Genomic DNA, 24655 nt, shown 5'->3' with positions numbered 1-24655 from the left:
ATATTAACTGCCTGAGGAGGAGGAGGAGGAAGAGAAGGAGAAACCAGCCAGTTCGGCATTACTGCCACACCAGTGAGCCGCTTCATGTTGTCTGCTGGGGTGAACATGTCTTCCTCACTCAATGGTCCTACGATGGGGTTGCGGTTCTAGGACCTTTGTGGCACTCCTAGAACCTATGTGGACATCCTTGTCCTCTCCAGGCCCTGTGTGATGCCTACAGAGACTCCTTGGGCACTAAGGGAGGAACACAACCTGCTGGAGACATCTGCTTGGAAGATGACCAAAGAAATCAGCCTGTCTGCACACAGGTCCCAACATCCCAAAGAGCGAGTTGGTGACGTCTCTGGTATCTGGGAGCATTTCTATGCAAATGCCTGGCGAGCGATGGGCCTGAAGAAGAGGGAGGAGCAAGGCAGAGGGAGAAGAGCCAACAAAGGAACACGTCCAGGAGCTCGCAGGGTGAGAGCCAAGCCCTTGAGCTGTCCTAGTTGTTTGCAGACATAAAAACCCTGTGCACACATGAACATTACGGAGGTAAGTACTGTCTCTGGAGGCTGTGAACTACCCACCCGGGGATGGCCAACACGGATCATCGCTGTGTTGGCTCATGGGCCACGTGGTACCTCTAAAATACTGGAGATTGGGGCATTTGGACGGTCATCCAGGAGGAGATAAACCATTTAGGATGCAGCTCAGCCCTTACACTGGGACCAAGCAGAGAGGCACGTTCAGACGTGCCAAGGTGAGATGAGGCCGCAAGGCGTGTCATGCCCAAAAGTCTTATCATATAATCAAAGAATCACAGAATTATTTGGGTGGGAATGGACCTTTCAAGCTACTCTAGTACAGCCCCCTGCCATGAGCAGGGACATCTTCACCCAGCTCAGGTTGCTCAGAGCCCCATCCAGCCTGGCCTGGGATGTCTCCAGGGATGGGACGTCTACCACCTCTTTGACCAACCAAGTGTTGTTTGCACCTGCTCTTATTCTGATGGAGAAAACCAGCATTTCCTCTTATGTCTGTGTTAAAAAACAGATGTCAAGGTGTCTGGAAAAAATAAATGTAATGACATGTTTAATTGCAGCCGCCTGGTTGCAGCCTGTCCCCTTGTCCTCTGCAAGACAAGGTCCTGTTGACCGCTAATACATTGTACGCAGAGTCGTGTGTTTCAGGGACAAAGTCCACCACGAAACATTTTAGAGACCATTCCACGGCTCTTTCTCCAACCACTCTGCTCAGATGAGCCAGTTTGGACCAAACAGACCTAAGCCCACCAGCTGCTGTGATTACAGTTGGTTTTGAAGGCAACGTAACACCTTCATCTCCCCCTTCAACAGAGGTTTGGAGAACGGCACGGTCACATCCCCATGGGGGAGATTCTCCTCGAACCTTCCTGGAAGCCAAACCAGCTTCTCATCCATCATTTGCATTATTTTTCTGGTTTTATTTTAATCCCATGTTTGCTATTGTTCAGTTTTCCTTTGAATAAATTTTTCTGAGTACCCAAGAATAGGGGATCATGTCAGATAATAACGGGAAGGAAGTGAGAATGCCTAGGATTACTGGATATATTAAATTAAACCTATTTCACAAGGTTTTTTCTATTTATACTGAAGGACTGTCTGGGCCATTATCTCTAAAATGTATGCGAGAGCAGCTGCCACCCCACTGAGATCAGGGCTTCTGGTTTGATGTGCATGAGAAGAGAAGAAACCAAACCACTGACAGCCCCCGGCCTGAATAAAGGGGTTTAAGATGCTGTCTGTCTGTCTCGCCCTGAGCTGGTGCTGGGTATGAGCTGGCTGGCAGTGTTCACATGGAGAGGGAAAAAAGGGAAACAAACAAATAAAAACAAAACAAACAAAAAAACCACAAAAAACAAAACAAAACAAAATAAAAAAAGGAAAAGAAAGAAAAGGGGGAAAAGGAAAGGGGAAGAAAAAATATACAAAATAAAAGAGAAATGAGAAAAGAAAGAGGAAAGAAACAAGAAACAGAAAAAAGAAAAAAGAAATAAGAAGAAGAAAAAGAAGAAAAAGAAGAAAAAAGAAAAAGAAAAAGAAAAAGAAAAAGAAAAAGAAAAAGAAAAAGAAAAAGAAAAAGAAAAAGAAAAAGAAAAAGAAAAAGAAAAAGAAAAAGAAAAAGAAAAAGAAAAAGAAAGAAAAAGAAAAGGAAAAGGGGAAAAGGGGAAAAGGGGAAAGGGGAAAAGGGGAAAAGGGGAAAGGGAAGGGAAGGAATTGATAGAGAAAATAAAAGAAATCGGGACAGAATAGAATAGAATAGAATAGAATAGAATAGAATAGAATAGAATAGAATAGAATAGAATAGAATAGAATAGAATAGAATAGAATAGAATAGAATAGAATAGAATAGAATAGAACAGAACAGAATAAAACAAAACAATTTGCAGGGAAAAAAGAAAAGAAGATTAAAAAATATTCCCACTAGAGATGCTGATACCCTGCAAAAAGGATAAAGCCCGGCACGCTGGAGTGACGTTGTGTGTTCAGTCCCCCAGTGCTGCCCGCGCTGCCCGCGCTGCCTGCCAGCACCCTGCCCACACACGCAAGCGCCGGGAGGGGAACGAGCTGATCCTGTTTTGCCATCTGATTCCCCTCCTCCCTCTCCGCCGATGTGCAGGACTTGGCTGCTGCTTTGGTTTTGCAACACGTCCCCAACGGGACGGAGATGCTGGAACATTTTTGGCTTGGGCAGGTCTCAGGTGTTCTGAGTGGGATGGGCAGGGTGAGGGCAGGACTTTGCCTGCTGGTCCGGGAGGATTCACCCACAGAAGACATGGGGGACCACACTCCATTTGACCGCCCTGGAGTGTTTTCTAGGTGCTAACTAGAAGCTGGACATTGCCTTGGTTGTGCAACTGGGGAAACTGAGGCACGGATCAGGGTCAGCATAGCTTTGCCCCAGGAGCTTCTTGATCCACCTGTCTGCTCCCAGCAGTGATGGGTGCAGATCTCCTTGCTCAAGGTGGTCTTGCAACCCCCCAAGGATGCCCTTGACCTCCACATCAGCATCTCCTGAGCATCCATGAGCATCTCCTGGTCCCTCTCCTGTGCCAGATGAGCATCCAAATATCATAGAATCACAGAATCATTTTGGTTGGAAAAGACCCTCAAGTTCATCGAGTCCAACCATAACCCACCCCTGGCACTGACCCATGTCCCTGAGAACCTCATCTCCATCTGTCCAACCCATCCAGGGATGGTGACTCCAGCACTGCCCTGGGCAGCCTGTTCCAATGCCCCACAGCCCTTCGGGGAAGAAATTGTTCCTCATACTACCCTCCCTCCCTGCAGCACCTAAACCCCCAACCACGTGCAAGCCACCACGTTGAAAGAGAAGATGCAGCAACCATGCCCGCTTTTGCCCAAACCCAGACATCTGACGGTCAGGACCCCCCAGAATTGTATTCTCCTTGTTATAGTTTCACCCCGGTGTTTGTACAAAATGTCTGGGCACCAGCTCTGCTCTGAGGTTTGTTTGGAAGATGCTGCCAAGGGTAACGCTGCTCCCAGCGCTGTTGTGTGAGGACCATATCCCTGCAAAAATCGAGTCCACCTTGGGAAGTTATTCCTGTCCCCCTCCTTATCTTGGGCACCAAGTTGCCCCCAAAGCTCTGATTTTTGTTCCTATAGGGGTAATCTTGCCCATAACCTAAAGCAAACCCTATAGCAAGCCCTGAGGGGGTTTGCTGGAGCTTCAAGACCTCCTTTGCTTCCAGAAAAAAGAGTTGTGAGGGGTTTCATGATGGATTAGATGGCGAGAAAAAGATGGGAATCATCCCCATCTGAGGATGAAGAACATGAAACGGTCCCTCTGTAAGGATGTTCTTGGTAAAGCCATCAGTGACTCATATTTCACTCATCCCCTGGTAAGCAGAACAAAATAACCTGTTATCCATAAATCAAGGGGTATTAATACCAGGGATATCTTCAAAATCTTCCTATAAAAGAAGCCTCAAGCTCTGTTTGGGTTTTTTGCCCGCCTCTAAGTGACGGAAGAGAAAACTTGTGTCTAGATTTTGCCTTATTTCTGTAATTCTGCTCTTTTCCAGGAAAAGAAAAGAAAAACAAAAAAGAAGAATAAAAAGAAAGCAGCGACTTTAATGTAAGAAATAGACAAATTCTTGGAATATATAAAAAAAGCAAACAGCACACTTGGGACGCATCTTCCCCTTTCGCCGCCTTCAACTGCATGGTGTGATCTTCTGAGAAGCAGAACCGAAAGGGAGAAGTGAGGACACGTGAGTTGCTCCACACAGAAAACTTTGTCGGTGATGCCATACATGAAACAGATTCTTTTTTCCCAAAATAAATGTCCGGTTTAATCATCTTTTCAATGGAAGGAACAGGAGACTGTGGCTTAAATACTTGCTGCAATGGCTGGTGCGATGGACCCACCTTGCAGAAGAACCAGCCCAAGAGTTGAGTAGGTCCCTGTGTGCTCCTGGGAAGGAAATGGTCCATGCTCTGAGTTTTAATTCCTGGAAGGTTTTGGTCCCTATGGGAGATAGACTCATAGAATCATTTTGGTTGGAAGAGACCTTTGAGATCATCGAGCGCAACCATTAACTCAACACTGGCACTAACCCATGTCCCTAAGAATTTAATCTGTGTGTCTTTTAAACCCCCCCAGGGATGGTGAATCAACAGCTTCTCTGGGGAACAATATGAGATGTCTCATGCCTGGACCTTATTTTGGTTGCTCAAGAATCCCCAAGGTCCCCATCGCATCCTGACAGCCCTTGGTGAGGGGATGGACATCCTGAGTCAACAGTGTTGCATGTAATGGTGTTAACGAGCAAAAAGAGCAGCAAAATACTTAAAATTCCAATTAGTGAAGGCACAGACTAATTGCATGGGCTGAACCTTGCACATCCATCCAGCTGTAGATTTGGAAGTGGTTGAGTCACCATCCCTGGAGGTGTTTAAAAGACGTATGGATGAGGTGCTCTGGTTTAGTGCCAGAGTCAGGTTATCGTTGGACTCAATGACCTTGAGGGTGTCTTCCTACCCAAACAATTCTATGATTTGAGCCATGGCTTGGAAGCCCCACATGAATTCATCACACCCCAAATCCCCTATTGCTTACTGCAGGAGCAGCAGAACCAAGCATGGGGTTCCTGGGAAAGCAACAAGAAGTTGCACCAAGTACTTTTTAATGCAAAGCATTAAATTTGCAGTGCGCAACCTTTCTGTGTTCCTGGTGACTCACACTCGGTCAGGTGAGAAATGTGTCCATCTCACCCTTTTGCTGCCCCAACCCATCCGTAAGACCCAAGTGTTGGGCGACCACCAGGCAGGTGACAAACTGTGTTACTGCAGCAGCACATGGTGACAAATTGGGACACTTGGTTTTGACTCTGGTTTACAGTGATGGACCATGATCATGGAGTCTCTTGGGTTGACCCATACCTGAGAAGCTGATTTTCAACCTTAAAATAGCTATTTTCGCCCTATGAAGGTGTAGGTGTGTGGTCCTGCTGGAATGGTTGTACCCCAAAAGTGGGTGTCTCCATCAGCATTTCCACCCTTTGTCCCTGGTAGTAATTGGGGGGCAATCGCTTCCCAGAGAAAACTGATGATGAACCAAAGGGACATGATGTGCTTCTCCATCACCTCCTGGGCAGATGGAAGCGTGCACAGATCCTGCAGGTCTCCATGGGGATCTGAGCCTGCTTTTGGACAGCCTTTTATTATCATCTGATATCTGGACCCATTCCTGGGGCTGCTGGCAGAGACCAGTTCTCCCAGCAGTGCCATGGTGGAGCTCCATGCTGGATTGCACCTCCGCTTTGTGCCATGATCTCCCATCATGGGAGATGGGGATGATGGGTGTTCATGCAGAAGTGTGTTGGTGAGAAGACCAAGATGGCCATGACTGTGCTGAGCCTCAGGAGCTCGAGGCTGTCCCAGGGTTGGAAGATGGAGGACAAGAAGCCAAAGAAGGGATTGTGGTCAACCTTAAGGCATTTGGCTTCCACTCAACCATGCAAAGTTCAGAGATGTCCCCATCCCAGACCCCAGTTCTGTCCTCGAAGGGAGAAAGTACAATTATTAGTGAGGATGAGGCAGTGAGAACCAATGGTCTCTCTCTTTGCAGAGCCTGTCATGAGTGCAGATGGAGAAGACCTCCCAAAGGTGGCTACAAAGCATGAAGGCCCACCTCCATCATGAGACCCCTTCATTCACTAAGTCCTGGGATTTCCTTCCTCCAAAGACCCACAGATGTGAGTCCCAAAATCTCCCTTCCCAACCTATTTCACCAGCTCATGGAGGAGGTCTTCTGCTTGCAGGCCACCTCCCAAACACCCACCACTTGCCTTCTGCTGAGGCCATGGATGAAACTGGTGCCTGAGACACCACCAGCGCCTGGATCTCCACGCTCTGTGCTCCTTCTTTAGGATTCCTGAGCAAAAAAAAGCGATTAGTGGAAGAGTCCCTGAGTCCCAGAGGCATATCAGGGTGTGCCGGTGAGAGGAAAGGAAGGAAGCCTGAGAAGATCAAGACATTAATTATCTACATGCCTGGGGGAGAAGCTCAGCAGCCCCTTCCTCCCCTGCTGACGTCCATGGAGCTCTAGGAATGCATATTGGAGTGGAAAATGAGCTGAAAAACACTTCTTCAGAAATCCTGAGGCATAGGAATGGCAGAGCAGCTCCCACTTGGAGCAAAGCCAAGGCTTTTTTGTTCTGAATTCCCATCAAAGCCAAGGTTTCCCGGCGCTCCTGCAGAGCCCTGGAAGAACATGTGCATTAGGCTCACAGGCCAATGCTGGGATCTCGTCACCTCCAGAAGGAAATTTGGGCTGGATGGCCAGAAACGTGGGCCTGGGACCCATCATGGCCATGGGGGCAGAAGGTTTGACCATTTTCTCCAATGCAGAAGTTCAGCAGTGAAACTTGTCTTCTTCTCTTGGGGTTTTCACCCCAGGTAGCTGCACCCGTTTCACTGTGGTGAACCTTGATTGCAGCAAGAGAGTGGAGAAGACCATGAGAATGGACCTTGAGAGATGAGACTTTCTCCACTAAACACCTTCTTTGCCAAAAATCTGAGGACTCAAAGGCAGGTGCTGGGGTGGTAGATGTGTGCGGGTGAGACCGGGGTGACAGTCTCCTCTGACCTAGTTAAAAATGAGAAAGTTGCCATCAAATGTCACCTCATGGGCAAGATCTACCAGGTCCACCACCCTGACAGTTTGGTGTTGTCAGGACATGAGAAAATAGTTTCAATTCCGTTATATTAATAAATAGGTTTTAGAAGCAATTAAATTTTCTGTGCAAGACATCTCTGGTCTGGTGAGTCACAGCAGAGCCCGAGGCAGGAGGGACCCAACCTACATCTCGGCTCGGGGAGAACCTGAAAGCCCTGTAGGACCCTTCCCATGGTGTCGTCCAATGTCTGGTGGTGGCAACACCCCTGACCTGAAGCTTTCTCAAAGCTTCAGTGTTTGAAAAGTGCTGGTTTTCACCTCCAACATGAGTTTTGCGTTGGTTGGATGAGCACAGTCCCAGCTCTCAGCTGCCTCCCTGGCTTCGACCACAGATGCTCTTCTCTCCATCATCACCATCCCACGACCCAGCAGCGGATGGAAATCTGGAACCCGGTGGAAAGGTGCAATTACCCTGGGCAGCAGCAGCAAAGGTCGCCTGTAAGCAGCCACTAATGCAATTATTGGCATCATCCAGCTGGATGAACAGAAACCAGGCGGCCAAAGAGCCTCGTGAGGCCAAATCCAGCCACCGGGCCAGGCCTTTTTGCCAGGAATTAATTGAATCAGTGGTGCTGCAAGAGGAACCCAGGCTATTCCCATTTCCCAATGAGTTTCATCTGTCTTTTGCATGGATAAAAAGAGGCTTTGAAAAGCTACCTTGCTTAAAATCTCTTTCTTAACCTTGCCATTTGCCTGTACCATCCTCGCTCCAACCCCAAAATGTCGTATTTTAGGGGGATTTCCCATTTATTCCAGGTGCTGTAGGGCTGGGGCTTGAGGCTATAGGTCCAGCTGCCGAGCTCAGCAGAAGCAGTTGGGGCTGGCAGGCAGCCAGCAGCTGCTCTTCTATTTTCCTTTTCTTTTTTCGGTTTTGTTTTTAACACTCCCTCCACTATTTACAGTGTCCCCACAGCAGGACAGCTGGCTACGAGGCGCTCACCTTGGGGACATGCAAGGACACCCACCGTGCTAGGAGGACACCAGCTTGGAGCTTGTCCCGAAGATGGAGGCAGCACCGGAGGTGGGATAAGCACTGGTGGCTCATCGGAGGAGTGAGTTGTGCTCGTTCTCAGCTGCATTCCCCGGATACTTGCGGAAAGCCCTGTGCTCCTCATCGCGGGCTGCTGGGCTTGTTTGCACAAGGTGTGTTTTCTACTCTGCTCCCGGGAAAAAAACACTTTTTACCCCCAGTTTCCGTCTCCCTGTGGCGGCTGAGGGAGTGGGGGAATTTCACAACGGCACTGAGCCATCGCCAACCCAACCCCACAAGCCTGGACAGCCCTGGGATGAGGGTGATGGCTCCAGCCTGGCTGTGGTTGCAAATATTCACGGTTGCTTCTGCCAGAGCCCGTTTCCCCCGTGGCCCCACTGCCCGGCTTGGCCACGGGCTCACGCCAGGATCGATGAAAACCAGTGCTGTGCACCATAGCACAGGCGCCGGCAGGACCCATACGGGCTGCGGTACCTCATCCCGCACCACGCAGCTGCCCAAAACTCTTTGCCTTCTATTTAGGTGCCAACTCCAGGGGTGCATCACTCAACAAGGAGCCCCCCGCATCATCCAGGTGATGCCAGTTGGCACCTTCGCCTCTACCAAGACCCATCGCAAGGAAGGAATGGAATAATTTTGGAGGGCAAACTGGGCTTACAGGGAAAGGAAGGGCCAAGTCCATCATCTCACATAACCCCGGGATCTCTGGACTGTTTATGCATCTGCACTTTCACACCTAACGCATCCCCCCGGGGTTTTTTTCCTTATTGCTCTTTAATAGCCCTTCTCAGGAAGTTAAGAGGCTGGATCACCTGGTTAATGAGTACCGAAGCCACCAAACCCTTTGGTTGAGACCCGGTTCCCGCGGGAAGACCCTGTCCCCAAGACCCAGCTGCTCTCTGCAACCTCCAGCTGTGGCAATCCAGCTGTTTGCCATTGCATGAGCATCCCACCCTGCAAATCCCACTTTTGGGGTTGTAGGGAACCCCGTAGTCAATCCAGATGTTTCCCCGTGATGCCAAGCCTGATGTTTGCACGGCAGCCCCCCATGCAGCTGTCGCCCCGCTAACCCAGCTGTTCCACCCCACCCTAATCCAGCTGTGCTCTTTGCGCAGCCCCCGCAGGTGCCGGGGCCGGAGCGGGGCGGAGCGGGGCGGCTCCGGGGCGGAGCGCGGACGGGGACGGGCGGTAATGGGGAGGCTCCGGGCGCTGAGCGCGGCTGCTGCCTCCCCGGCGCATCCCGCTGCCGGTAAGTGCCGCGTACGGAAGGGACGGGACCCACCGAACCGGGCAGGATGGGACCCGAGAGGGTCGGAGTGAACCGGGAGGGATGGGGCTGGAATGCGCAGGATGAGACCTGAAAGGGTCACACGGAACCGGGAGGGATGGGACCCAAGAGGGTCGGAGTGAACCGGGAAGGATGGGGCTGGACGGGGCAGGATGGACCTGACAGGGTCAGAGTGAAATGGGAAAGATGGGGTTGGACTGGGCAGGATGGGTCTCAAGAGGGTCACACGGAACCGGAGCAGGATTAGACTCGAGGGGATCAGAGTGAATTAGGAAGGATGGGGCTGGACCGGGTGGGATGAGACCCCGAAAGGGTTACAAAGAATCGGGAAGGATGAGGCTGGACCAGGCAGGATGGTGCCCGAGAGAGTCACGCAGAACCAGGACAGTATCAGATCTGAGAGGGTCAGAGTGAACCAGGAAGGATAGGGCTGAGCAAGATAGGATGGGACCCAAGAGGGTCAAAGTGAACCAGGAGGGATGGGGCTGGACTGGGCAGGATGGACCTGACAGGGTCAGAGTGAACTGGAAAAGATGGGGATGGACTAAGGAGGATGGGATCCGAGAGTGTCGGAGTAAACCGGGAGAGATGGGGTTGGACTGGGCAGGATGGCACCCAAAAGGGTCAGGCTGAGCCATGCAGGATGGGGCTGAACTGAGCAGGATCGGGCCCGAGCATGTCAGACCAAACTGGGTCAGGATGATACCGAAGGGCCAGACCCAACTGGGAAGGATGGGACGTGAGGGGGTAAAATCAAACTGGGCTGGATGGGACCCGGCAGGATCAGACTGAACTGGACAGGATCCGATCCAAGGGGGTAAGACCAGACTGGGCAGGATGGGGCCAGACTGGACAGGATCAGACCCAAATGGCTGAGACTGAACCAGGCAGGACTGGTCCTGAGCAGGTCAGGTTGAAGTGGGCAGGATGGAGCAGAACTGGAGAGGATGGGGTCAGATCTGGAGAACATCGGTGCTCTGGTTGGGCTTTGGGGTGACCCAAGCCCAAATATATGTATATATATGGATGGATTGATGGATATGTGTGTATATCTATACATATATATATGTACAAATATATACTTTTGCACGTATATATATGCACAGGTACATTTGTATATATGAGCATGCATGCGTAGACATGTACAGAAGCATAAATACATTTGGATATGTATGGATAGAGGAATGTATATACATGTGTGTGAGTCTGTGTGTGCACAGAGACGTATTTGTGTATATAGATACAGAAGTTTGTATATACACGTGTGCGAGTGGAGATACATATTTACATATACATGTATTGAGAAGTGTATATGCGTGTGTATACATGTGTGTAGAGCCATATATATGTTTATGTGTATAGAGGTATATTTATTGATAGATGTATATATGCTTGTATATATGTGTTTTTATGCATATATGTATGCATGTGGGTGACCATGTGGCCGTATATGTGCATATATATCTGTGTGTATAGGGCTTTATACAAGCCCACCCAGAGCCTCGGCGCTGCCAGCTGAGGCCAAACCAACTCGTTACATCTTCCCTCTCCCCAGTATTTCCCATTTCCAACAAGAAAACGCTCCCTGGGCTGCTTGGAGCATCCCTGAGATGCCAATTTATTCTAGAGACAGAGTACCGAAGCGTGGGGAGGTGAAGGGAGTCACTCGAGGACAGAGGACATCGGTGGCAGAGCCACTTGGCATCACCGGAGGGACCGTCCCTCCACCTTGTCCCTGCGGGTCCATGTTAAGCACCCAAAAATCTTGGCTCAATTTGCCCACATCATTACACCTTCCAGCTTCAATAAATGTAGATTTCCCACAAAACACCCCAACTTTGGTCCCCAACCACCCCGGGGCAGATGGGACATGTCCATGGGCACCCGAAGATGTCTTGGGGACCAGCCAGGAGGTGTTTGGGGACAGGGATGTTGTGGCTTCGGCCAAGCGACACGCGAGGTGGGAGCATCCTATCTCCATTCCCTTTAAAATCTGCTGAGCTGGAGCTTTCGCTTCCCCCCCATGTCACCAGGCCACCAAGATATCCCCACGATGGTGTGGGGAAGGACAAGCCAAGCAGGAAGGGCTGGCAGGGATCCCTGGGATGTGTTTTTGAGGGTGAATAAAGGGACTTTTTGAACAATCCACCAGGACAAAACGTGACCTGGGGACGGGCCACGGGCGCAGGATGAGGCCGAGTGTCTTGACGTGGGTTTGTTAATTGGAAATAGTGATTTCTGGGTTGCTGTCGCGGGGTTACAGGTGGCTGCAGGTAGTGGGTACGGTCGGTGCGGGGATTCTCCAGTGACTAATGGAACGGTTGTGCTCGGCGTATCCCGCAGCTGGGATTTTCCTGGGATCGGGAGGGATTTTTCCTCTCCTCTGGCTTTCCTAACCCTCCCAGCCCAGCAGCACTGGGATTCAGTGCCCAATTTCCCTCTTACGAAGCATTCTTTTTGCTCATTTGCCATTTTTGAGGCGCGGTCCCTTGTTTTTCGGCTGCTCATCATGCATTTGGCACAGCTCTGCCCTCCGCCACCGATGGCCTGTGTAGCCTTAGTCATGTCCCTTAACAACTCCCAACAAACACCTCTCCAAGGAGTGTTTTGGGGAGAAAACCTGTTAAAATGGGGTGTGAGTCACCCTGGTTCACTTCAAACCCACTGCACGTGCCTCAGTTTCCCTTGCATGGTTGTGGTGAGAGGCAACAAGGCAACTGGAGCATCTTCCTCCTCTTGGTGCCACCACTCCAGGTGACCTTGTCCCCAGCATCTACCGAAAAAGCCCAACCTTGGAAGGAGCCAAAAATGGGGGAATAGACCCTAAAATGGGGGGAAAGACCACAAAATGGTGTAAAAAGACCTGAAAATTCTTGGATGTGATGGCATGGCTGAGGGCCACATCCTGGCACGGTCTGGGGTCCGTCCCCTGCCTTGGTGGCATTTGCCAGCTGTGGATGTCCCTTGGTGTCTGGGTCTCTTTTGGGGTGCAGTGGGGGTGCATGTCTGTGTGTATATAGGGAGCTGCATATAGGGGGTGTGTAGGGGGTGGGGGTGTGGAGCCACGGCGGAGCTGCTGGCATGGGCCGTGCCACACCATGACCACGCGGCCATGCCGTGCCACCCCAGTTTCTGTTCCCCATCGCCCCGGGGTGTTGCCGTTGGCTGGAAAGGGGAAGCGTTGCTCAACGTGGCACCCCAAGGCTGCAGATGTTCCCAGGTGTTGGGGAAAACAGCAGGTCCCAGCACCCTGTGACACCCCCTGGCACCCCAGCAGGTAAGACGCGCTCGAGGTCCCTCCTTGCCCATCACCTTGTCCCCAAATGTCACAGTGATGCTCTTGTGAGCTGTCAGGATGGCAGAGGCTCCTGTGGGTGCCCAGGGTGGGTGCTGCTTGGTCCTGGGGTGCCAGGGGAGGTTTGGGGGGTCTCAGGGGATGGGGCGGGTCACAGCCCATGGGCACTTATTGGCTTGGAGGTGGCAGAGGTGGGTGCTGGGACTGCGTGGAGCTGGGGTGACAGTGGGATGTGCTGCGGGGGGGGGTGCTCAGGGAGTTGCAGGGAGCTCAGCAGGGTATGGGGGGCACAATGAGGTGCAGAGGCCTCAGGGGGGTGCAGGGGTCTCAATGGGGTACAGGGGGGCTCAGCAGGGTATGGGAAGCACAATGGGGTGCAGCGGGGCAAAGTGGGGTGAAGGGGGCTCAGCAGGGTGCAGGGGGCTCAGTGGGGTGCAGAGGCCTCAGTGGGGTGTAGGGGTCTCAACAGGGTGCAGGGGGGCTCAGTGGGGTACAGGGGGGTCGGTGGGGTACAGGGGATGCTCCGCAGGTTATAGAGGGGCACAATGGTGTGCAGGGGGACTCAATGGGGTGCAGGGGGGCTCAGCAGGGTACAGAGGGTCTCAGTGGGGTGTAGGGAGGCTCAGCAGGGTATGGGGAGCACAATGGGGTGCAGGGGGGCTCAGTGGGATGCAGGGGGACTCAGTAGGGTGCAGCGAGCTCAGTGGGGTGCTGACAGCTCAGCAGGGTGCAGGGGGGCTCAGTGGGGTGCTGGGGGGTACGAGGGATATGCAGCAGCAGGGAGAGCAGGGGTGGACTGATCTACATTACCGGAGCACCCCCAAAATTGGGGGAGGTTTGTGTGTGTCCCCAACACTCTACCCAAGCCTGAACCCATGACCAGGATGTTCTCTGGGGCTGGTAAATCCCCAAAGACCTGAAATGGGACCACCACAGTGGTACAAGCGAATGGGGTGGCCTCTGGACTTGTGTGTCCCCCCCTGGTCCCCTCTGCCCCACGCACCTGGTGCCAGGAGCTCAGCCACCCTCCTCCCTGCCTCAGTTTCCCTTCCCAGCTGTTGTGGGGACACCAGCCACCCCGTTTCCAGGCAAACTGGTCCCCACCAGACATCAGGGCTGCCGCCGGCCGGTGTTGCAGACAGGTCTGCAGTGGTGGAGGAAGCGAGAGGGGGAAGGAGAAGCAGCTCTGCCCACGTCCCCAAGCAGCTGCCACCCAGGACCGTGGGGCATCCATGGGTGGCATGGTGAAGGATTCAGCCAAGTGACATGGCTGGGGTGAGGGGTCTCTTCATGCTGTGGGACCACCTCTTTCATGCAAGTCTCGGCCTCTAAGAGAAGCCGACGGCCTCTGCCCCAGCTCAGAGCAGCCCAGAGGCCACGGGGATGGGCTCTGTTAGCCCACAAAACCAAAAAACTCCGGAACCAAAGTGTCACCAGTCCCACTTCCAAGGTGAAAGTAACCACAAAATCTGTGGGTCGTGTTGGGCTGGGTGTAGATGGCATCTCCTGCCACTCAGGGGACGGTGACCGGCTGTAGGGATTTGGCACCCCCTGCAGAGGAGCAGGAGGCCGTGCTGGCGGCCAACGGCTCGTTGTGCTGCAATTTCCTCTCCAGCATCGTGATGAGGGTGGTTTGGCCTCTGCAAACTTTTCTGTGGAGTGGAAATGTCAGGGGAAGAGGAGCTGAGTTCATGACCACCATGGTGTCCCATGTGCTACCACCCTGTGCGGTCCTGCTGTCTCCACCTTCACCTCCCTGATGGGCTTCTAAATTCATCACTGTGGTTTAGAATCATAGAATCACAGAAGGGTTTGAGATGAAGGGACCTTCCCAGCTTATCCAGTGCCACCCCTGCTGTGAGCACGGACATCTTAACCAGCTCAGGTTGCTCAGAGCCCTGTCCAGCCTGGCCTGGGATGTCTCCAGGGATGGTTCATCCACCACCTCTCTGCCCAATCTGGCCCGGGCTCTCACCACTCTCAGTGTAAAACATTTCTTCCTCATGTCTGGCCTGAATCTCCCTCCTTTAGTTTCAAACCATCACCCCTTGTCCTATCACAACAGGCTCTGCTCAAAAGTCTGTCCCCATCTTTCTTCTTGGCCCCTTTTAAGGCCACACTAAGGTCTCCCCAGAGCTTCTGTTCTCCAGCTGAACACCCCAGCTCTCTCAGCCTGTCCTCCCAGCAGAGCTGTTCCAGCCTCGCATCATTCCTGGGGCTCCTCTGGCCCCTCTCCAGCAGGTCCATGTGTGTCCTGTGCTGAGGACCCAGAGCTGGACCAGCACTGCAGGGGGGTCTCACCAGAGTGGAGCAGAGGGGCAGAATCCCCTCCCTCCCCCTGCTGCTCACGCTGCTGGGGATGCAGCCCAGGACACGGGTGGATTTCTGGGCTGCAAGCGCACGTTGCCGGCTCATGGCCAATCTTTCACCCCCAGCACCCCCAAGTCCTTCTCCTGGGGGCTGCTCTCCATCCCTCCATCCCCAGCCTGGACTGATACCGGGGGTTGCCCTGACCCAAAAGGATGGGGCTATGGGGTCGCACACACTGGTCCAGGTGCATCTTGCTAGGGTGGATGTGACATCGCATGGCCAAGTCACCAACCATCCTCTTTGTCATTCACAGGTGCTGTTGAGGGGCCGCACCAGCAGAGAGGACATTGATCAGAAGAACCACCACCATGGCCAACTTGACGGCTGGGAGGAACTCATGCACCTTCCATGAAGAGTTCAAGCAGGTCCTGCTGCCCCTGGTCTACTCGGTGGTGTTCATGGTGGGGTTGCCCTTGAACGCCGTGGTCATTGGGCAGATCTGGGTGGCCCGTAAGGCACTGAGCCGCACCATGATCTACATGCTGAACCTGGCCACAGCTGACCTGCTTTACGTCTGCTCCCTCCCACTCCTCATCTACAACTACACCCAGAAGGATTATTGGCCTTTTGGGGACTTCACCTGCAAATTCGTCCGCTTCCAGTTCTACACCAACCTGCACGGCAGCATCTTCTTCCTCACCTGCATCAGCGTCCAGCGGTACCTGGGCATCTGCCACCCCTTGGCCTCATGGCACAAGAAGAAGGGAAAGAAGTTGACGTGGCTGGTGTGTGCTGCTGTCTGGTTCATCGTCATCGCCCAGTGCTTGCCCACCTTTGTCTTCGCTTCCACCGGCACCCAGAGGAACCGCACTGTCTGCTACGACCTGAGCCCGCCGGATCGCTCCGCCGCCTATTTCCCCTACGGTATCACCCTCACCGTCACCGGCTTCCTCCTGCCCTTCGTGGCCATCCTTGCCTGCTACTGCAGCATGGCCCGGATCCTGTGCCAGAAGGACGAGCTGATCGGCTTGGCGGTGCACAAGAAGAAGGACAAAGCCGTACGCATGATCATCATCGTGGTCATTGTCTTCTCCATCAGCTTCTTCCCCTTCCACCTCACCAAGACCATCTACCTGATCGTCCGTTCCTCGCCCAGCCTGCCCTGCCCGGCTCTGCAGGCGTTTGCCATCGCCTACAAGTGCACGCGTCCCTTTGCCAGCATGAACAGCGTCCTCGACCCCATCCTCTTCTACTTCACCCAACGCAAGTTTCGCGAGAGCACCCGTTACCTCCTCGACAAGGTGAGCTCCAAATGGCGGCAGGACCATTGCATTACCTACGGCTCCTAGGTGAGGATGAGGACCACCTTGGTGTCACCAGGCCTGGGCATGGAGCAATTTTGGCTTTAGGCTCCACAGAGCAGAGATGGCTTCAGCTGGGGATGTGCTGGAGGAAAAAAGGATGGTATCTTCTGAACTTTCATCACTTCCATCGCACCTCTAACCTGCAGCGGCACAGCATTAACACCATCACAGCACAGATCCAGTGTCCTCTCTCTGGCTTGGTTGCTCGATTGAGCAGCTTTGCACCGTGTTTCCTTGGCAGCAAAGCCACCAATGCAATAAAAACCATCGGTGGGACCATGGAGAACATGGTAGGACCATGGAAGACACAGTCCCTGGCTCAGGGAGAGCTGCTGGGGGACAATTTCTCCCCATTCTCATTTAAAGCTTCCCTGATGGGGCCATGCAAAGGCTGGAGAAGGTTTGGTTCAGCTCATACCTGTCTGGGGAACATGGGCCTGTGTGTTTCTCCATCTCAAGATCAGTGTCACGGACATTTTTGGGGGTAATACTGGCCCAAAATGGGGCCAGACTAGTAAGAGACATGGGCCTACCGGTACCACTGGTGCCACAAAGTGGTGGGAGAACATCCCTGGCCAGACTGGGAACTGGGAAGGGGGACATAGGGCACATGGGACAACCGTGATGGATTTCCTACCCAAGCAATGACCATGGGCTGGATTAGACACAAGCCAGCAGTGCTGTCACCTGCCTGGGGACCTTCAGCATCATCCAAGTCCAGCTCCCTACGTAGCCCAGCACTTCAAATCCGTCCCATCCCAGCATCCTCAGTGTCCTGCTGTCACCTCCTAACCAGGATCCACCAAAATCAGAGCCGGCACACTTGGACGTGATGCCGGAGTTGGGAAACCCACGCCACTGAGCTACTCAGTGTCGTTGGTCATGTTACCGTACGTTCCACCATTGACTTGGTCACTCCACCATGCTCACGTTGGGTTGGGGCTTGAGCTTTGCCCCCCACAAACTCCATCAGGATGCTGCTCCATCCTAGCAAAGAGGGGTTCGCTTCCACGGCATGGGGTGGACGTACCACTAATCGCTCTGTGGTCTTCTCTAACCTATAGAATGTACAGAATAAACCCTCCCCCCTCTTTCAGCTGGATATGTGCACATATAGACACCCACTGTGTATACGCACATACATCACATCCAAACAGGGGAAGGTTTGTAGCCCAGCACAGGCTACGTGGTGCGGATATTCTCAGCTCTGAATATGTTATATCTATCTATACAGTGTATGTATGTATATATAGTATACATATATATAGACGTAACTGTTCTGCTGCATTTCTCGCAGGTTGTCTGTGCGTAATAATCACATCTAAGCTGATTTTTAAGCAATTTGCTTCAAATCTCCGGAGATGAGCATCCCAACCAAGCGTGTGACTTCATCCCCACAAGCGCAGGGGTGTCTTCCTCGGCTACCCAGCCACCCCAGGGTCTCACCAGCATCCACAGCTGGTGAGCCCAACCTGGTTCCTCGCTGTCATGAGGATGAGGAGAGCGCTCAGGGTGGTCATCAGCTCTTGGATGATGCTCAAAGATCTCAGCATCATGGTGGGCTGGGATGGAGAGGGACCTTACGACGGCATTTTAGCTCAAGTCATCTGGTTTTGCAGGAGCCGTATCCTGGTGGAGAGGATTGTGCATGGTGGCAACAGCTTCGGGTTGTGGCACAGAAAGCGATGAAGGAGGCAGATCCAGCCTTGGGGTTTTCCATGGTTGGAGCTCATCTGTGCCAAAATCTTCTCTAATGTATTTTTGGGGTCTTGCAATGGAAAGGCAAATGCCGGGGACTGTGAGAGTGGTGGCAGGTGGGACAACCTCAGCCTGTTGTCCCTACCTCTCCCCAGACAAAAGGAAGGTGACAGAGCGGGACACGCCAGGCCACACCATCCAGACCCAGGAGAGGGCGCAAAATATTCAGATTTGGAGAACTTCAGCTGGGGCTGTGGGTGCCCACCCGGCTTTAGGGAACGATGGCGGATCCCAGTTCCATCACATCCACCCGTGCCCGGAGAGCACCCATGGGATGAGGCAACCAGCCAAAATTCAACCACAATACAGCTTTAATGGCAAAAAAATAAGCAGGTCCTAAAAAAGCTGGTGGTAGATGCAGGGACATCCTCATTGATATCCCTGATGGTGGACTCACAAATTTGAGGTGTTTTTAACGGTGGGAGGCGCATGGAGCTCATTCATTTTTGCATTTTGGGTCTGACCATGTCCTGCCCGGCCTTGGGGTGGTGTAAGCAGTTCCCTTGGTACCCCCAGGCCTAGAAGCCATGGTGATGGGCACAACGGGGCACCCTAGAGATGGGGTGGGCACAAAATCCTTCGCTTGCAAGGTGCTCAACACCAGCAGCCTGAGGACCAGCTCCTACAGCGAAGAAACGTGTGGCTCTTCCCAAAATCCCATCCTGAACGCCTGGTGACCACGGGGACATCGTAGGGACATCGTCCTTATGGCCAGGAGACACCCAGCCCTGGGGGGACCAGGGGACAAGGGTGGAGGGAGGAAAGGGAGAGCTGGGGAGGGAATATCTACATCTCACAGCATCGCTGGAGGCAGTTTTTAGGTCCTGAAAAATGCGTTTATGAGGGGTGTTGGATCTTTTTTTAATCACCATCAGGCTTTTTCATGCCCCCAGGACAGAGACAGCGATGTCCTTTACGTGGCCAGGCCATCTCTCCAGCCCCATCCACGCTGCCAAGGCCCCACTTCACCCGTCAACTGCCCCAACCACCTTCTTTTTCATCTCCCCAGCGATAAATCTGTTGTCTTGGGGGAAAAAGGGTTATAAACTTCAAATAGCAAGTGCTGACAAGCCATGCTAAAAAGCCACGAGAAGGTCTGTTTTTGCAAGGCGGTGAGTTGCCGGAGCTTTTTGCAAGTTGGGAACAAGGTGTTCTGCTTTCTCTGAGGATGAGTTGCAAAGCACGGGCTGGACAAAACCACAGAAGCACCCCATTTTTTTGCTTATTTATCCTGTTTCCCCCACTCCTTCCCCCCTAAATTTTAAAAAGCTGCAGGGAGATGGAGGGAAGGGGGTGAAGGATGCGGGGGGTGAAGGATGGGGGGATGAAGGATGTGGGGGATGAAGGATGTTGGGGGTGAAGGATGGGGGGATGAAGGATGTGGGGGATGAAGGATGTTGGGGGTGAAGGATGGGGGGATGAAGGATGTGGGGGATGAAGGATGTTGGGGGTGAAGGATGGGGGGATGAAGGATGTGGGGGATGAAGGATGTTGGGGGTGAAGGATGGGGGGATGAAGGATGTGGGGGATGAAGGATGTTGGGGGTGAAAAATGGGGGGGGGGTTGAAGGACATGGGGACTGAAGGATGTGGGGGTGAAGGATGGAGTGGATGGAGGATGGGGGGGTGAAGGATGAGGGTTGTAAAGGATGGAGAGGGTGAAGGATGTGGGGGTGAAGAATGGGGGGGATGAAGTACGGTGGGATGAAGGATGGGCGATGGAGGATGTTGGGGATGAAGGATGAGGGGGTGAAGAATAGAGGGGTGAAGAATGGGGACGTGAAGGATGTTGGGGATGAAGGACGGGGGGGTGAAGAATGAGGGGGGTGAAGTATACGGGGGTGAAGAATGGGGGGTTGAAGGATGTTTGGGATGAAGGATGGGGAGGGTGAAGGATGCTGGGGATGAAGGATGGGGGGTGAAGCATGGGGACATGAAGGATGGGGTGAAGGATGGGGGGATGAAGGATGCGGAGGTGGAGGGTGCAGGGGGCCGGTGGGGTGCTCCTGCTTGACCTGAGAGCAGGAGGGCAGCTCTGCAATCCCCCCTTAAGAAAAAAAAATAAACGAAAAATTAAATTAAAAAGAAAAAAAACGGCGAAACCTCCAACCATCCCCCTCTGCGGAGGAAACCCCGCCTCCGGGGAGGAAAGTTTATTTGAATGCAACAAATAAAAAAGCAGGGGGGTGAAGGGAGGAGAAAAAGCCTAAAAAAAAAGCGGGGCGGGGGGGGGGGGAGAGAGAGAGAGGGAGAGAGCGAGCAAACAAAGCGGGAGGGATGAAGGCCGCTGGCAGCCCGGAGGAGGAGCGGGGCCGGGCGGTGCCTGCGGCGGGGCCGGGGCCGGGGCGCGGCGGGGCCGGGGCCGGGGGGCGGGCGGAGGCGGCGGCGGCGGGGGTGGGGGGGGGCAGACAATGGCGGAGGGGGGCAGCGGTCGGGGGGTAGCGGCGGGTCGGTGGTTCCTGCCCGCCTCCTCCCCGCCTTCCTCCACCTCCTCCTCCTCCTCCTCCTTCTTCTTCCCGGGTAGGAAAGTTTCAGCGTCGATCGCGGAGCAACAACCGGGCCGGGTTTTTGGCAGCCTGGCCCCATCGGTACGGCAGCTTTCGCTTCGTTTTAGCGAACCGGAGCCAACGGGCCCGGTTCATGCCGGGGTTCAACCACCATCCCCGGTTTTACCGCCGCCGCCGCCGTCGTCGTCGTCGCCGCCGGGCCCGGGGTTGAACGCGGAGCCGCCGCGTTGGCCCAGCGTCCCGGCGATGCGGAAACTCTTCGGGGAGAGCTGCCGGCAAAGCGCCGGGAATGGGAAGGGCGATGGGATGGGGAACGGGAACGGGGTTGGGAACGGGAGCGGCCGAGGAGCTCCCCCGCCGCCTCCACCCCGCAGCCGCGTCCCGCACCCGGCTCTCGCCCGCTCTCCCCGCTGCGGAGCTCCGCCGGAGCCCGGCCCGCATTCCTGGCATAACTCGGCTCGACCGCAACCGCCCTCCTCCTCCCCATCGCCCCGCTCCAACGGGGAAGATGAAGCGGCGGCATCCCGGTCTCCCCGCCTTTCGTCGGGCAGCGAAGGCGAAGGGCAAAGCGGTGCCCAGCGTCACCGCGCCGTCCGGAAGAAAAAGAAAGAGAGCGGTGGTTGGGAGAGCCCGGCGGACGGCGAGGCCGAAGGCTGTGGGAGTGTGGTCGCCCGTCACCCGTTGCCCGTGGTGGCCCGGGTCTCCAAGGTGAACATCCTGCCCTTCGGCAGCCCCGGCGCGTCGCGGAGCAGCAGTCGTTATTCCAGCACGGAGACGCTGAAGGAAGAGGAACAGTTTGGGATCTGTTGGCCCAACCAAGGGCGGACTCTCCAGGCGAGTTACGGTGTCTATCGGTCACCCAGTTTCGGGACGAGCGATGGCCTGGTGTGGGGGCAGCCGGCGGTCCGTGTCCGTCCCAAGCTGTCACAGGGCACGGCCAAGGCAAAACCGGACTTTGGGAGCGAGAGCCTGCACCAGCCGGGGCTGGAAGGGGAGCAGGCCAAGCACCGCAAATCCTTGTCCAACCCTGACATTGCCAACGAGACCCTGACGCTCCTCAGCTTCCTCAAATCAGACCTCTCAGAGCTGAAGGTGAAGAAGAAAGGGGTGCGGATCGGCCTTGATGCGGGCTCCGACGGCTGCTCCGGCATCGCCAACTCCTCCCCGAGCAGCCACGGCACCGCTCAGCCCCCCAACCGCTGGGCGCCGGGCGAGCGGCCAACGCTCAAGGACCTGACGGCCACTTTGCGTCGCGCCAAGTCCTTCACCTGCTCCGAAAAATCGGGGACGCGGCGGCTTTTCCTACAGAGCGCCATGAAGCAGAGCTCCTCCGAGCTCCTCCTGGCCACCGCCGACAGCCAGGACCAGGTGGCTTCGGATGGGGGGCAGCGAGGGGACGAGGATGCTCTCCCCATGGTCATCCAGGACCAGTATATCCAGGAGGCGAGGCAGGTCTTTGAGAAGATCAGCAAGATGAGTTCCCAGCAGGACTATGGCTTCGCGGCCGAGCAGAAGGACAGCGGAGGTGTGGAGGGCGCCGAGGTGGTGGCACCGACGGGGACAACAGACATGGCCCTTCTGGGCCAGGCGGAGAGCACGCGGTGTTTGAAGGAAGTGGAGCCGGAGGAGAACCTCGCTCGCAGGAAATCCGTGGAGGAGCTGTTGGGTCACGAGTCGAGCGTGATGGACGAGGGCATCGTCACGGAGCCGGAGCCCACGCGGATGCCCTTCCAAGACCTGCATGAAGCCATGGACGCCTGGACGCTGCCCAACGCCGTGCCGGCAGCTGGTGACACGGAGATGCCACTGCCCGCTCACCCGGCGGCGGCGGTTGAAGACCTTCCAGCCGGCAAATCCGAGACACCGAGCACCCCCGGCAGCCTGCGCCGCCGCCGTAAGTTCCCCTCGACGTGTGCCAATGGGATGGAGGGTGGCAGTGAGGGTGGCACCGAGTCTTACCGCTCCCTGAGTGACCCCATGCCCCACCGGAGATGCTCGGTGGCAGAGGAGGCGAAGAATTTCTCCGTCGACAGCAACCTCCTGGGCTCGTTGAGCGCCAAGGCGGGCATCCCCCAACCTGTTGCCATCGCGGGCAGCGCGGGCAGCGCGGGCAGTGACCTGTCGCTCGGCAGCGATGGGCCGCGGGACTACAGCAGCCTCATCCAAACCATCGTCAGCCAGCCCGGCGCCATGGCGAAACTCATCGATGACAAAAGCAACAGCAAGACCATCAAGAAGAAGTCGCTGAGCGACCCCAGCCGCCGCGGTGAGATGCCGGCCGGCACCTTCAAAGGTCCCGGTGAGGCCATCAGTGAGCTGGAGCCCAGCATCCCACCGTCCAGCAGCGAGCCCATCCTCTCGGCACAACCAGCCGCACCGGGCGCCGGCCGTGGTTATGGCTTTGACCCCAAGTTGGCCGATGTGTTGTCCCCTCGCATCGCGCGACGCAGCTCGAAGAAGCGCTCCAACCGCGCGGCTCACCAAGAAAACCAACCGCCGCCAGCACCCGCCGTCCTCACCAAGAGCCGCCCGGCCACCAAGCATGTCCGTCACACCAGTGAACCCGCCACCTTCGTCCCCATCACTGTCCCCGAGCCGCTTGTCCCCTCCGGCCACCACAGCCACCTCCCCACTCCATCTGCTGGCCGCTCACCCGGTAAATCCTTCCCGAACCTCCAACCTCCTTCGCTGGAGGATGTCACCAAGCGGTACATGCTGTCCCTCAACTCAGGTGACGCGTCCCCCACTCCCGGGGATGGACCTCGCTCTCCACCCGCTGCCCCACCGCCCCGGCTGCCCCGCTGCCCACGGCCGCCCGACGAGCACGGTTCCAGGACCAAGCCGCAGGTGGTAAGTGCCCATCCATCCTAAAAACACCTTTGTTTCACGAGGTACATGACCCCTCCAAAGCGCTGGTGGCTTCAGGATGTCCCTCGTTGGGGACAAATTCCCATCCACGGATGCGCTGCTGGATGGCCAAGAGCTTTCCCAGCCCTTTCCAGTGGTCCCAAGGGGATGAGCTCTTGTTTGCAGGAGTGATCTCCCCAATAAAAAGGCGATTTTTGGGTGGGAAGAAACAGTTTTCAAGTTAAATAGCAGCAAATTTTGGTGGAAGGTGGTTTTATAGATCTATATTATATGCTATATTTATACATAGCATCTCCTGGCGATGCTAAATAAAGTTCCAGTAAACGGGTGTGCTCTGGGCTGGCCCTGAGATGCTGAACCAAAAATTGCCTTTTCCTGGGCAAGGAGAGCTTAAATGGTCCTTTTATTTGGGATTCCTCTTCCTCATGCCGTACTCCTTATTGAGCAAATCGGCATGTTTTCCCCCAAAAAATCGCCATCACTGTACCTGGGGCCGTACGGTTTGTTGTGCTGCCGGCGTGGGAAAAGGGGGGAAGATATATTTCGGTGGACTGAATGTTGTATAGATGGGTAAAGTTTTATCTCATTGGTGGAAGAATTAACACCACTTGGGGGATGCGAAGGTGGTTTCATCGCCCCATGTGCTCTGGGGTCTTTCCTGGGGTGGGTTTTTTTGGCATTGCTGACCCCTCGGCTGGTGTTTGGAGATGGACTTGGGTTCCCATCTCTCCGGGTGTTTGTGCCGGGAAGCGCTTGGCAGCACCACCTCCCCCTGCGGCACCCACGGGGCTTTTAATAGCTCCGGGAGAAACCCAGAAATACCCATTCCCGCGGGGGACGAGCCGAGAGCTCGCGGGAACGGGGCTGGCAGGGCTCGCTCGTCCCACTTTGAGGCCGATTTCAGAGGACGTGCTGGACCGTTCCCTTCCAACAGCCGCCGGCAGCCAAGCGTGAAGTCCCTGGGGCCGAGCCCGGCCGTGTAACCCTTGCTGGCCGGGGCAGAGCTGCATGGAACACAGGGAGGTTTGTTTGTATGCACCCAAAA

General features: G+C 54.7%; 2 protein-coding genes across 9 annotated transcripts in view; both read left to right on the top strand.

Annotated features, from left to right (window-relative positions):
- Positions 1 to 6: 6 nt before the first annotated feature.
- On the top strand, positions 7 to 17765 carry P2RY6 (pyrimidinergic receptor P2Y6). Of its 5 annotated transcripts, XM_071814042.1 has the most exons (6): positions 7 to 534; positions 4073 to 4261; positions 6121 to 6247; positions 8133 to 8373; positions 8744 to 12786; positions 15428 to 17765. In XM_071814042.1, the coding sequence occupies exon 6, from the start codon at positions 15483 to 15485 to the stop codon at positions 16461 to 16463; it is 981 nt and encodes a 326-aa protein (XP_071670143.1). In that variant the 5' UTR covers positions 7 to 534; positions 4073 to 4261; positions 6121 to 6247; positions 8133 to 8373; positions 8744 to 12786; positions 15428 to 15482; the 3' UTR covers positions 16464 to 17765. The 5 variants fall into 5 exon arrangements, with proteins under 5 accessions (XP_071670143.1, XP_071670236.1, XP_065707915.1 ...); XM_071814135.1 differs by having other exon boundaries at positions 7 to 459; positions 8133 to 12786; XM_065851843.2 differs by having other exon boundaries at positions 8133 to 9470.
- Positions 17766 to 20634: 2869 nt separating this feature from the next.
- ARHGEF17 (Rho guanine nucleotide exchange factor 17) overlaps positions 20635 to 24655 on the top strand; it is a 43072-nt gene continuing 39051 nt past the window's right edge. For all 4 annotated transcript variants that reach the window (XM_065833808.2, XM_065833799.2, XM_071813678.1 and 1 more), the window contains exon 1: positions 20635 to 23592. In XM_065833808.2, the coding sequence (XP_065689880.2) occupies positions 20647 to 23592 (2946 nt within the window). In that variant the 5' untranslated portion in view covers positions 20635 to 20646. The remainder of the gene's footprint in view (positions 23593 to 24655) is intronic.

This window comes from Patagioenas fasciata, chromosome 1 (assembly GCF_037038585.1).
Source record: "Patagioenas fasciata isolate bPatFas1 chromosome 1, bPatFas1.hap1, whole genome shotgun sequence".
Taxonomy (NCBI): Eukaryota; Metazoa; Chordata; class Aves; order Columbiformes; family Columbidae; genus Patagioenas; species Patagioenas fasciata.
This window is presented reverse-complemented; position numbering and strand designations above follow the sequence as displayed.

What these genes read in the sequence shown, in the direction of transcription:
- P2RY6 (XM_071814135.1), top strand. Translation starts at nt 15,483, where the DNA reads ATGGCCAACTTGACGGCTGGGAGGAACTCATGCACCTTCCATGAAGAG.